The 14964-nt window shown below is 38.4% G+C and overlaps 1 protein-coding gene across 1 annotated transcript; it reads right to left on the reverse strand.

Moving 5' to 3' along the window:
- Positions 1–3717: 3717 nt before the first annotated feature.
- On the reverse strand, positions 3718–6873 carry LOC104891525 (uncharacterized). The gene is made up of 2 exons (XM_048641967.2): positions 5573–6873; positions 3718–4576 (listed from the first exon to the last, which is right to left on the reverse strand). Exons 1-2 carry the CDS (start codon positions 6819–6821, stop codon positions 3924–3926), a joined length of 1902 nt encoding a protein of 633 aa, XP_048497924.1. The 5' UTR covers positions 6822–6873; the 3' UTR covers positions 3718–3923.
- Positions 6874–14964: the final 8091 nt, after the last annotated feature.

Here is a 14964-nt window from a genome sequence, read left to right on the forward strand (position 1 = left end):
TACAGGATGTAAAGTGAACTTCTATGATTCATACTGTATGATAGTGAACTCTGAAGGAACAAGAGTCAAAGCAGTAGGGAAGGTAATGAATGGATTGTATTATCTTGTTAATGAAGATCTTGCCAAAGTCCTGAGTGATGTAGCAGGGAGTAACAAGACAAGGATGATGTGTGCAGATGTTGATAAGAAAACCTGAGTGCAGCATGTGAGATAAGCATGCCTAATACCATATCTGGTGTTCCACACAGTTCTACCACCACACTGTGGCACCAAAGATTAGGTCATGCACCTATAGCAAAGCTTAGTTGCATTCAAGGGCTGAAAGGCTTTGATAAGAATAGCAAGGATGTGTGCATTACTTGTCCCCTGGCTAAATTCACAAAATTGCCCTATACTCTAAGTGAATCAAGAGCTATAGGGATCTTTGATCTCATTCATATAGACATATGGGGGCCCTATAGGGTGAGCACTAGAGGCAACCATAGGTACTTTCTCACTATGGTAGATGATCATAGTAGGGTATCATGGGTTCATCTTCTGAAACATAAATCTGACTCATATGCTGCTATTGAGAATTTGTCAACATGGCCAAGACTCAGTTCACAAGAGAGGTGAAACTAATTAGGTCTGACAATGCACTGGAATTTGAAGACAAGAAGTGCAGGGCTTTCTTTGATAACCTGGGTATCATACATCAGACATCTTGTGTGGATAGGCCACAACAAAATGGGAGAGCTGAAAGAAAACATAGAAATATTCTTGAAATGGCAAGAGCCCTCAGATTTCACTCAGGTCTTCCTCTCCAGTACTGGGGTGATTGTGTGCTAACTGCAGTTCATCTTGTCAACAGGCTGCCCACTCCTATCTTACAACACAAGAGTCCATATGAGGTAATGTTTCAAACCAAACCTAACTATAAACATCTTAAAACATTTGGTTGTCTTGCAATGGCTAGCAATCCTAGCAGAGTCCATGACAAATTCCTTGAAAGAGGAGTCCCTTGTGTGTTTCTTGGGTACTCTCAGACCCAAAAGGGGTATAAACTACTCAACCTAACCACTAACTCTGTGCTTGTAAGCAGAGATGTGAGATTCTTTGAATCTATTTTCCCATATAAGGTCCTGAACATCACTAATATACCACAAACTGAACCTACAAACACACATCCTATCACCACATCACCAAGTAATGAATGTGAACCTGAGGCTTCCTCACAATTAGATACATGTGAGGATACTGCTCTTGCTCCTAATGAACCATCTCACCCTACTGAACCTACAACTACACCCACTCCTACTCCTGCTCTCAGAAAATCCAGTAGACCTCACCAAAAACCTCACTGGCTCACTAACTACCATACTACCAATCTCACCTTCACCTCTCCTGTTCAAGCCCTACAAAAAGTGACCAATACCCCTGTCACATCCCAGTTCTCTTGCTTTATGAGTCAAGTGGATATTCATTATGAACCTAAAACCTTTAAACATGCCATACAAGAGCCCAACTGGGTCCAGGCCATGAATGAAGAGCTTGATGCTCTTGAGGCCAATAATACCTGGGAAATTACTACACTTCCTGCTGGCAAAACAGCCATAGGATGTAAATGGCTATATAAAGTCAAGTATAATGCTGATGGTAGTATGAACAGATACAAATCAAGGCTTGTTGTTCTGGGAAATAGGCAGAGATATGGGGTGGATTATGAGCAAACTTTTGCTCCAGTAGCCAAAATGGCTACTGTGAGATCCTTACTTGCTGTAGCATCTATTAAAGGTTGGTTTGTCCATCAAATGGATGTTAAAAATGCATTTTTGCATGCTGAATTGCAGGAAAGGGTCTTCATGAAACTTCCACCAGGCTACACTGGGTATGGCAGTAGACTGAAAGTTGGTTCGCAGGGGGAGCTTGTTAGTCCTACAACAGGTTCACCTAAAGTATGCAGACTACTCAAGTCTCTATATGGGCTCAAACAAGCCCCTAGGCAATGGTTTGCCAAGCTAAGTAATGCCTTGAAGAGTAATCACTTCACTCAATCAAAATCTGATTACTCTCTCTTTACAAAGCAAGAAGGGGATAACTTCACTACCATCCTGGTATATGTAGATGATCTGGTGATTGCAGGCAACAACATGGCTGGCATTGATCAAGCCAAGGCCTTTCTCTCTTCTCAGTTCCACATGAAAGACATGGGAGAACTCAGGTACTTCTTGGGCATTGAAGTAGATAGAAGGCCTGGAGGGATTTTTCTTTCACAAAGAAAATATGTGTTAGACCTTCTGAATGACTATGGCATGAAGCAATGTAGACCCTTGAAACTTCCTATGGACACACATCTAAAGCTCACTAGTGAAGCAGGTGATGTTCTACCTGACCCAGAAGAGTATCAAAAGCTTGTTGGCAAGCTTATCTATTTGACCCTAACAAGACCTGATATAGCTTATACAGTCCATGTATTGAGCAAATTCATGCACAGACCTACCACAATCCATCTTCAAGCAGGGAAAAGAGTGCTTAGGTATCTTGCTGGTGCTCCAAGTCAAGGCATCATCTTAGCTAATCACTCTCAAGCTCAGTTGTCTGCCTACTGTGACAGTGACTGGGCTGGTTGTCCTTCAACCAGGCGTTCCACTACAGGCTTCTGCATCCTTCTAGGTGCCTCTCCCATCTCCTAGAAGTCCAAAAGACAATCTGTTGTTGCTCGCAGCACAGCTGAAGCAGAATATAGGTCCATGGCCATGACAGTGTGTGAAGTCATGTGGCTGCAGCAATTGCTCAAAGACCTTGGCCTTAAGCAACTTACTCACACTCCTCTCTACTGTGACAACCAAGCTGCCCTTGCTATAGCCTCTAATCCTGTGCATCATGAGAAGACCAAGCACGTGGATATTGATTGTCATTTCATCAGAGATACAACTACAGCAGGCATCATCTCTCCTGTCTATATTCCTTCAACTCACCAGCTAGCAGACGTTTTCACCAAAGTGCTTCCCACTAAGCAACACAATTCCCTTCTTCACAAGCTGGGAGTTCAGTCTTCTTCACTCTCAGCTTGAGGGGGAGTATTGAGCAAGTAGCTCTAATTACACTTAAATAGCTTAATTACACTTAAATAGCTTAATTACACTTAATAGCTTATTCTGTAAAAGTGAGTGTGGTATGGCTCCTTGTTCTAGGATGATACTCTGCTGTACTAGACTGCTAAGGCATTATTGTTTTTTGTCCGATCCTTTTGTGATCACAAACTCTCATGCTATTGGTGTAAAATTGGCTGAGTCACTGTCCTTGTAACGGACAAGTTTTCTCTCCTATTTAAAGGAGTTTCTTGACACATTTCAAGTAATGAGAATGAGGGAAAAATATCTCACAACTTGAGAGTAAAAGACTGCTTTCTAGGAAGATTATTCATGGCTATTTTGTCATCACTTATCAATGTTAGTTTCTTTTCAACTAGTTTTGTGAAATAGAGCTGATATGCCTTGACAGGAACTTTGCATCTAAGCATCTTTCGGAGATGGGTCTTTATACATTTTTTCGAATATTTGATTAATATACGCAAGATTAGGGAAGTCTTCTCTCTCACAAAAAAAAACAAAATTGTTCTGAGAGGAAATTAAAAGTTTGCTCCAATTTAATCCATTTGCCATGATGAGATCTTTCGTTTCTCTCGAAAATTAAATTCTTTTGATAGATAACCAATATAAACGTAAAGATAGAATATATGTGTAGAGTCTTTCATCAACCAATTAATAGCATAACCAACCTTCAATTAATACAAATGGCACAATGGTAGCGGCCATCTCATTAAACTTGTATTGTAATCAAATATATATGATTATAAGAGGTAGTCAGGTAGCATATGATGGAAAAAGTTTCAAATCGAACATAATCCTTTTATCAAAAAAAGAAGCATAGTATTTTTAATCTTAGTATCCATAATCGACGCCGGCCGGGGTTTTGTCCTCTGATTTTGGAACATAGCTTGGAGCGACATAACTTGATTTTGGAGTGTATGATGGAGTTTCATAACTTGGAACATAGGTTTCCTTGACGTATTCTGGAGCCTCTTCGGATTCTGGAGTGTAGGTTGGTGTGGTGCATGGTAGAGCCTTGTAAGCTGCTTCTGGAGTGTAAGTTGATGGAGTGTATGATGGAGTTTCGTAGCTTGATTTTACAGTGTAGGCTGATGGGGTATATGATGGAGCCTTATAGCTTGATTTTGGGGTATAACTTAGTTTGGGCTTGTATTCACATTTTGCACTTGATGTGTAAGCAAAAAGTGGAATAGAGTACAACTCCATGGTGTATTGTTTCTTGTACTCGGCAACATGTTGTGAATAAGTGAGCTGAGCACCAGAAAGTCCTAGGTTCACATTGGTAGCAATATTGCAAGTGTATGATGGAGAGCTTTCAAGATAAACTTTGCAATCTGTTGGTTTCAAATAGTCACCAAGTTGTTCTGGAGTAAATGTAGCTAAGAAGTAACCTTTCTTGTCCGTTTTAGGAGTCAACATGGAGAATTTTTCTCCCTTGTATCCATCCTTGCTCTTTGCTTCACAAGAAATTTTGGCTACAGCTCCTGTTATCAATAACATTCAACAAATATAATTAGTGTCATTGACTAACGTTTATAACCTAAATTTTTAGCTTTTAGGATTTATAAAATACAAGTTCATTCATCATACGCACGGGTGTACCATGTGCATATTACACACAAGACTAGTCTTACCTCATTTGGAACTTCTTTAGTACATTTTGCTCATTAAATGATTTTAAATGAGCAATGAGCAAAAATATAGCCTTTGGTGTATCATGTTCACGGTACACCCGGGTGTATAATAATTTTTCTAATAGAATGCATATTATGTTGAAATATCATAATAATAGATTACATGGTCTAGGATTTTACTAGACTCAGAAAGCTGAAATTATGATCAATCAAACTAGGATGACATAAACCTATAAGACAATATTTTTGTCAAAATAAAAACATTACTGTGTGTCTAATTCCACTTTAACCCGTTTGAGAATACTTTTCACTACAAGATAATAATGACAATAAAAAAACATACTAATAAAAGTACTTAATTATCAATGATAATTTTATATATAATAAGTCTCAAATAAACATACTTTGGCCAAAAATATTAGCAAAATTAACAAACAATGATATTGATCACAAATTTAAGCGTGACCAATTATTTATAAGTCATAAGTGGTTGTATATTTTGAAACCTCAATATCAACACTTTTTCGTTTTGATAATTTTAATGCAGGCTATTTTAGTAATCTTGGTTGTGAGTTGTAACTATTACAAGGGCTTCACGAAGGCAGAAAAAAGTTGTAGTTGTATAGCTAGTTATATCATTCGTTATAACCATAACTTTCATTTTAACCCGCCCTATTCAAAATGTTGAGTGTAAGAACGTCAAATTATGCATATAATTTTTTTTTACATCAAAAAAAACGTACAAGAAAAAGTAATAGGCATATAGAATTTTCATCTTTAGATAAAAATACGAATACTTATATTGTGTGTGGGGGGTTGGGGGGGGGGGGGGGGGGGAGAACGTACCTTCAATTGGTTTGAAATCATAGCATGAATGACAAAAGATGACACCTTGCACACCATAGATAGTCGGCAAGACCTTGTGTTTAGCGTAGTAGTGTGTGTGTCCATATGTTGGAACGTATGATGGGCTCTTGTAATCAGAAGATGGAGTGTAAGCTGGAGTTGGGGTGTATGATGGTTTGTAAACATTGTTTGGGTAGTATGGAGTCTCATATTTAGGTGATGGACTGTATGTTGGAGTTTTGGTGTATGATGGAGTCTCGTACTTAGGAGATGGCTTGTAGACTGGAGTTTTGGTGTATGTTGGATTTTCGTATTTAGGAGATGGACTGTAGACTGGGGTTTTTGTGTATGATGGGGTCTCGTACTTGGGAGAAGGGCTGTAAGATGTGGTTGGGGTGTATGATGGGGTCTCGTACTTAGGAGATGGACTATAGACTGGAGTTTTTGTGTATGATGGGGTGTCATACTTAGGAGAAGGGCTGTAAGATGGGGTTGGGGTGTATGATGGAGTCTCGTATTTAGGAGATGGACTGTAGACCGGGGTTTTTGTGTATGATGGAGTCTCATATTTGGGAGAAGGGTTGTAAGATGTGGTTGGGGTGTATGATGGGGTCTCGTATTTAGGAGATGGGTTGTAGGCTGGGGTTTTTGTGTATGATGGCGTCTCGTACTTGGGAGAAGGGCTGTAAGATGGGGTTGGAGTGTATGATGGGGTCTCATACTTAGGAGATGGGCTGTAGACGGGGGTTTGTGTGTATGATGGAGTCTCGTACTTGGGAGAAGGGGTGTAAGATGGGGTCTCGTACTTAGGAGATGGATTGTAGATTGGGGTTTGTGTGTATGATGGAGTCTCATACTCGGGTGAAGCGGTGTAAGATGGGGTTGGGGTGTATGATGGAGTCTCGTATTTAGGAGATGGACTGTAGACTGGGGTTTGTGGGTATGATGGGGTCTCGTATTTAGGAGAAGGGTTGTAAGTTGGGGTTGGGGTATATGATGGAGTTTCATATACAGGCGATGAGCTATAGACTGGGGTTGGAGTGTATGATGGTGTCTCATACTCGGAAGAGGGAGTGTATGATGGACTCTCATACACTGGAGATGGAGTCTCGTAAACTGGAGATGGATTGTATGATACATTTTCATCAGAAGGAGATGGACTATAAGTGCGGTACTCGCTCCCGGATACCATCACTAGTGATGACAAACAAAGCAAAGCGGACAGGGCAAGGAGGCGCATGGGAGCCATGTTTGAAGTTGTTGGATGAATGCCTAAATGAAGACAAAGTTTATGTAGTACTACTCAACATTTGGTATCCTTATATATTGTAGCTTGCCGCTTTGATGATTAATTCTTTATTAAGTACTTGGACAAGTCTTTACTATTATTCATTAATAAATAAGTTACTTGGTTGCACGACTAATTGTGGAGCTTTAGAATGAGTACAAGTGATCATTCGTGCGCATCATGTCGGTATTTGAATTTCACATGTATTACACTTATGCGTGCCATGTCTTGTTTTCTGCTTTGGAAATGCATAAGGAATAATAGACGAGTCAAATATTAACCCCACTCAAAATCAAATCTAAAACCGATACAAAAACATGCATTGAGTTTTAAATACATTATTGTGACACAATTACAAAAATTCGGTAGTTAACCGAATCTGAACAATTCAAAAAAAAAAAAAATAGGGTCAAACACAACCAGACCTATGCGGAAGTTTTTACATTTATAACGAAAATGCGAGATTGTTCGATTTTTTTTGGCAAAAATATCATTAACTACATTTGCCGTTATTATAAGTGTTCCAATTTATATGGGACAATGAGTATTTTCAGTTGGACCTTGCTGCAAGTCATTTGGATTGGGTAATTTTGGATTGTTTAATTATGAGTGTACTCTGCATTTGAGCTGTGTAATTATATTGAATAGGCTACTAGGTTATGCTATTTATCTTCAGGTTAATATTAGATTAATTAGGTCATTTGCTGGATAGGGCATATTTTAATCAGGTGGTTATCCAGGTTGGTTAAACCTTTGATATTTTTGTTTTCCTGGGTTCATGTTTAAATTAGGGTCATATCTAGTTAGTCGGTCAACATTTACATCTTCAAGTTTTTTTGGTTTATTTGAATCGGGTTATTACGGGTTAGATCTCTTCAAATTTTAGACCTTTGATTTTTTTTTCGAGTTGCAATTGGATCATTTCGTAATTTTATGTCATTTTAGAAACAAAAATACTTCCTATTTAATTATCTTTACTAAATGAGTCAAGTCAAGATGGGTTAAAAAGGATCTATATCATATGCTAACATGACATTTTTTTTGTTATGTATTGAATGATTTTGGAATCACATTTTCTTTCTTTTTTGGTATTACTCCTCCATATTCTAAAAGTATGTCTATTAATATATCAAGCAAGACAAAGAGGAGAGAGAGAGTGAAAGTAAGTATTTTTTACGGTTATTTCACCAAGTACCCCTGAGTTTTCAAAAAATTCACCTGGTACCCTCCAAGTTTTCAAAATTCACAGGGTACCCCTAAGTTTCAAACTAATACACGGGGTACCCTTAAATGCCCTTAATGACTAACGGCGTTAACCGCCGTTAGTCATTAACTCTAATTTTCTGTTTTCAACTCTAATTAACCTCTAACCCTAACCCTAACCCTAATCCTATCCCTAACCCTAAACCCTAACCCTAAACCTAACCACCCTTCCCCCACCCTCCCACCACCCCTACCCCCTGTCCCACCCCAGCAGCCCCCCCTCCCCCACCCTCGCAACCCCCACCCCCACCGCAGCCCCCCACCCTCCCTCCCCCACTCCACGCAATTTTCGCAGCCCCTGAAATCTCACCCTCCCCCACACCCGCACCCCCCACCCCCCGCCAACAACATACACCACCTCGCTTCCATTTTCGCACCCCTCCCCCACCCCCGTTGCACCACCCTCCTCCAATTTTCGCAAAATAAAGTCCCCCCACAGCGGAAAAAAACAGAGTGAAGAAGAAGGGGTTGCAGGCGGCGCAGGGGGCGGGCGGTGGGGTGCGAAAATGGAAGGGGTGGTGTTGTGGTTGGCGCGGGGTGGAGGAAGGTCGGGGGCGCGCGATGGGGAGGGAGGGGTGGGGGGCTGCTGAACTGAACGGAGAGGGGGAGGAGGGCGGCGCAAGGGTAGGGGGGGCTGCGGGGGGTAGGGAGGGAGGGCGGCGCGAGGGCGCGAGGGTGGGGGAGGGGCTGCGGGGGGTTGGGGAGGGGCAGGGGTGGTGGGAGGGTGGGGGGATGGGTGGTGGGTGGTGGGTTAGGGTTAGGGTTTAGTGTTAGGGTTAGGGGTAGGGGTTAGGATTAGGGGATTAATTAGGGTTAAAGCAGAAAATTAGGGTTAATGACTAACGGCGGTTAACACCGTTAGTCATTAAGGGCATTTAAGGGTACCCCGTGTATTAGTTTAAAACTTAGGGGTACTGGGTGAATTTTGAAAACATGGAGGGTACCAGGTGAATTTTTTGAAAACTCAGGGGTACTTGGTGAAAAAACCGTATTTTTTATTTATTTAAATTGGATAGAGCATGTGGTTGTGAAAGAGAGAATTTAAAATTATGTGGATCCAACAAGAGGAATAAGGTAGTGGAAAAAGGTAAAAAAATCATTATCAAATCTCTATTATATATATAAGCCAAGGAGGGAACAATGGTGTCCCCCTTTGAATTTACATTTTAACCCCTCCACAAAATAAAACCATTATACACATAAATTTACCAAAAAATATTCAACCAAATCACTATTAAATCCAATCAACTCATATAATTGTCAACCACATAAACTTGCCAATAAAAAAGATTCAATCAAATTAAATTTAGATCCAATCAACTAAAAAATTCCTAATCAAGAACTTACTAAAAATTAATACCACAAACAATAAAAAAGATGACATTCTCATTACAAAGACAACTTGTTGTAGCCTAAAGATCAACGGCTAAAACTATGACACGTGGCTTCATCCAGCCCCTACACGTGTCCCATCACTATTGTAGAAAGTACAAGGTCTAAAAAGATGTATGTCCTAAAAGTACAGTTTTTCTAAATACAAGAGTTGTACTAGCCCTTCTTTCCAACCCAATTTGTACTTTAGCTCAGCATCTACAAAAGGCATTATTGAAAGATGGATGATGTGTACTCACCAATCAATGCTTGCCATGTGTCATATAGTTACTGCTCAACCAATCAGGTGCTCCCAAATTAGGGTGACCTCAGGGTACATCAATTACTCCAGATACTATAAGTAGTCCTTGAAATCAGGAGAAAGTTACGTTTTTCAGAGCAGTGTACTGTTATTCTGCCATAAATTCTTTCTCTCTACTTTCTCTCTCTTAAAAGTTTTCTTTCTACTCCTGATACCTGACTTAAGTTTCGGAGGGGGAAATACCACCCAAACCTCCAGGGTGGGTCCCTTTTTGCAGGTCCAAAGGCGGAGGAGTTTTAGGTCCAGGCATTGTTGCATAAGTCTCCTATTATAGAACCTATTGTTGTGAATAGTAGCACTACGTAACATTTGGCGCCGTCTGTGGGGAGACGCAACGATGACTGATTGTCACTCATCTAATGTGGCTAGAAACAGGAGTTTCGAGATTCGAATGGAGGATACGATGGACGATGAAAGGCCACCAAGAGGAAGAGATAGGCCTCTTGTTGTTGCTGTTGTCAACCTCTCTGGACGAAGCAGGGAGCCTGTCATCCAAGAAAACCTTGAGTGTCCGGTGATAGTTGCCCATCTGGAAAATGTTTTGAATGATAATTTTCAGACTAGGATGGTTGCTGTCGTTAAGGAGCAAATCAAGAATAACATGATATTTTTTTAGGCCAGTCCAGACCCAGCTGTTGTGAATCCACCTAAGGGACAGTCCCAAGAAGGCCGACCAGGGACAAGTAGGCCTCCCCGGCAGGAAGTATCCAGACGGGTTTCAAGAGGAAAGCAGCCGACAATTAGTGAGCAGCGGAGGAAAATGGACTGGAAGTTGGTGGTCCACCCCGGGGACAACTTACCTTCTAGTGGTCATAAGATGGAGACGGATGCTAGGGAGTGCTTAGAGGCAAAGAAGGCAACAACCCTACAACGCTCAGCCTCAGGGTCTACACCTTATATGAGAGATCCTCCATTAAGGCTACCATCCAGAACGACAGGAATGAGTCAAGGACCATCTGTTGTCCGGCCAAGGCAAGAAAAAACTGTATTGACATTTATGGTTGTTAAAATAGGACGAGTGACTTTGGGACTTGGTTGTTAAAATTGTATTTTGGATTTAATTCGTCCACGATAATTTTTCCATGATAATTCGTCCACGGAAGTAAAATTGTATTATAGTATTTTCCGGGACGAATCCAACGGTATAATTTTTATTTATCATATTATGAGAGATATTTGTGATCAATTTTTTTTCGTAAAACGTGAATGTCTTATATTTTGAAACGGGTGGAGTAGTGTTTTCCACATCCTTGGATCTTCAACTTCTTATGCTTTTCGGAAAAAACCTTCATTAGTTTAGTGACTAATATTCTCACTAAAGATAGAAGTTAATAATAAATGGAGTTTAATTTAACAATATATTTACTTCCTCCGTTTCTTTATACTTGCATCCAAAGGGTTTGTACAGTATTTGAGAAATAGGACATAGAAAGTAAAAGGGGCATGTGGTCTCTTATTTAATCAAGTTAATTACTTATCCCAAATTTTAACCTCATCCCTATCAATAAATAAACCACCACTACCATCACCAGAAATACATCATTGCTGCCACCACCACCACCATACCACCACCACTAAATTAAATTTTTGTTCCTTGACTTACTTTCTCATTTCCCATCCCCACAAATTCCACCCTTACCGACACCCACCACCCACACTCAGCCTAATCACCAGCACCACTTGACCATCGCCAATCGATCACAACCACAATAACCATCATCAAATTATATTTTTCAATGAGATCAACATCAAAATCCAAATGAAAAAAGGATAAAGAGATAAAAACACATTTTACAATAGATCTTGCAAGAAAATGAAGAGATTGTGAAAGAAATTCAGTGAATTGTGATATAGTGTGTTTCTATGTATTATAGTTGATTGTACAATTGAACCATTATAGAAGATTAGGATAATATTGTCAGTTTTGAAATAATGTGTTTGTATGTGGTACAATGTGTTTCTCTGTGCTATAGTGTTTTTTTTTGCACGAACTATAGTGTTTCTTTGTGTTATAGTTTATTTATTTGTGATATAGTGTATTTCTCTCTTATATATATAGTGTATATGTTTGTGATATAGTGGGTTTCTATGTATTACAGTAGTGCTCGTCCCGATTCATGTGCGTGAGCCTGATGCACACTAATTTTACTGTGAACCAGGTCCACACAAGTCGAATTGCATTTGTGTAGATCAGAGCAAGTTACAACATCCAGATTCATATCTTTGAACATGGATCCGAATCTGACCTTAATATGAGCCGGGTCTAAGAAAGTCATATCTAGATATATATCTATTGGATCCACATATCTACAGATCTGGATCTACATGAATCTTTTTTACTTGAAAAAAAATAAAACACCAAAAAAAAATTATTGTAGAATGAATTGTCAATCACTTAGTTCATCTTTAGATTTTACAATACAAAAACATTAACGAAATATTTTAACTATTATAAAAATATAGTCTCACTTAATTATATAATTTCTCCGTTTTTATTTACTTGCAACACTTGCCATTTTGGGTTGTTTCAAATTACTTACAACATTACCCTTTTTTTAAATATTTTTTCTCTCTATTTCTCTTCTCATCATATAGGTCACCTTTTTATTTTCTCTCTTTCCTTGGCCTAAATTAACGTGTATCCCCCTTGTGGCAAATAATTCAGAACAAATTTCACAATGAATACAGATCCATATGACGGATCTAGACCAAATATTGATCTCAAACATAAGATCCAAATCTAACCCGCCATCCGAACATGCTGGATTTAGAAGTTCAAGAATTCGAATCTTATAAAACGAATATGAATCCAAGGATTTAAAACAGATATGTGATCCATTTCCATCCCTATATATAGTTCAATTTTATAGGATACTAGCGAAAACAACCAGTACACTATAACAGTCATCTCAGTCTCAAAGACGAGCACTAATAATCAGGATTGAAGGGGAAAATATAGCAATTATGCACATTAGATTTGCTAAAAAGACAAAAATGCCATTGATTATAAATCATTAGTAGTGAGTTTACTTAGGTGGGAGAGAGAAAAGAAGGGTCATGCTATTAATTCTTGCTCTCTCTCTTCTACAACACGGACTATTATAGAAAAGAAAAATACATATGGGCGATTTTAGTAGAATGCAGATGGCAAATAAAAAAAACACCCAATATTAAACAATACTTCATCCGTTTCTTTTTACTTGCATCACTTTCTTTTTCGAAAAATGTTACAATACATGCAACCAAGCTCAAAATAGAAACTATTCTATAATAAAATGACACATATACCCTTACTTAACTAATTAATCATAACAGTTAATTACTCATACCCCACCCCAACCTAAATTCCTACTATCTCTCCTCACCCCCTCAAACCTGTGACAACTCCCAACCACCAACAACACCACCACCCCTCACAAACACCACAATCGTTATGCCTATTTTTCCGGCGACTACCCATCTACCCCCTTCTTTTTTCGACCTTTTATTTTCCGACATCTCAAGATGTTCGATAACGGTAAGCCTTGATGGTGGAATTTTATCATTAAAGCTGCAGATCGAGAACTTTCATGGTAAAGTTCGACCATTAAAACTCCATGACTACCATTAATCTTTCTCTCTCTCCTCCCTCCTCTCCCATCACCACCGATGAATTTGCATATTTTGGACAATTTTGACGGTGAAATTGCAATCTTAGATCGACAAAAAAAATAATAATCTACAAACAGATATACTATATCAAAAAGAAATACACTATATCACAAACAAGCACACTATAGCATAAAGAAACACTATCACAAATAAACATATTATAGCACAGAGAAACACACTATACCATTGAGAACCACACTATACCACACACAAACACACTATATCAAAACTAACAATATAATTCTAATCTTCTATAATAGGTTCAATTGTACAATCAATTATATCACGAAAACTGAAAAACTGATCGAGTAAGAACTTGAAGAGAGGGAAAATGAAGCAATTATGAGAGAGAAACTGAAAAGGCAATGAAATCTAAGGAAATAGAAAAACAAAATAGTAGAAGTTGTAATTATTACAATCTACATAACTCTATTGGGTGAATACACCGTGTTGATATGATTTTTTTAACACAAATTTGGGATTACTTTGAGGGGCGGATCTAGGATTTTAATTTTGGTGGGACACTAAAATTATCAACGTATATCATATAAGAGAATTCATCATGTTATTTGTTAATTATTTTTTGAAAGGAAATTAGAATATCTCTTTCATTTGTTCTCTTCATTTCAAATTTATTTTAAAACTTTTGTTAGATCATAGTTTTATCAATCACTTCATATATTATAATTATAACGTAATGATATAATATTAAAATAATACAATTCGTTTTTTTTTTATTTACAAATGTGTATCATCAATTTACATTACTTTGCTAATTTTAAAGTAACAATGAACATAATAATTTATAATTTGCACTACAAACAAACAATGAATATTAGTTGAAAATTAAAAAAAAACAGACTTCGACTGGCAATACTAATTCAACATATTTGTAGCAGAAGTTAAAAAAAATTACACCAAAACTATCAAAGAATGACAAACTCACAAGCAAGAAACTTACAATTACCATGGGCGGGCCCACCACAATTCAACTCATTTTAAAGTCTAACAGGTAGAATAGACTGACAGTAGTTGAGTGGTAGAACTGCAGCAAAAACAGTAGGCAGTAGTAGCCTACTAGCCTAGTAGGCTTCCATAGATGAATTACAGGGCACAGTAACAGTTGCACCAGCCGTCAGGCAGGACTACATTTAGGTTTTGGGAATTAAACATCATGCAAGTAGCATTGTCACAACGTATATGTGGGCCGCGAGCAAACTGAAAAAGAAATTTCAAAGCTTAAATGCACAGGTTTCTCTCTGATAAACTTTCAGAGGCTTTTCTCTTTCTTTCTTGTATTTCTCTATCTGTGTTTTGTTACACAAAATGCCATGAGAAAACGGCTATGAAAGACTACAGCTATATATATATACAAAACATAAGGAAGATACCTAATGATTAGGTGTACAAAAGGACAAAGTATCTTTCTAGGATCACTAAAAAACAAACATACATAACAACAGGCTATTGCTCCCCACTACTGCTGTGTTATGAAAA

This window comes from Beta vulgaris, chromosome 4 (assembly GCF_026745355.1).
Source record: "Beta vulgaris subsp. vulgaris cultivar EL10 chromosome 4, EL10.2, whole genome shotgun sequence".
Classification (NCBI taxonomy): domain Eukaryota; kingdom Viridiplantae; phylum Streptophyta; class Magnoliopsida; order Caryophyllales; family Amaranthaceae; genus Beta; species Beta vulgaris.

What these genes read in the sequence shown, in the direction of transcription:
- LOC104891525 (XM_048641967.2), bottom strand. Translation starts at nt 6,821, where the DNA reads ATGGCTCCCATGCGCCTCCTTGCCCTGTCCGCTTTGCTTTGTTTGTCA. An exon ending in TGATTTCAAACCAATTGAAG is followed by an intron (nt 4,577 to 5,572) that starts GTACGTTCTCCC and finishes TATTGATAACAG; the next exon opens with GAGCTGTAGCCAAAATTTCT.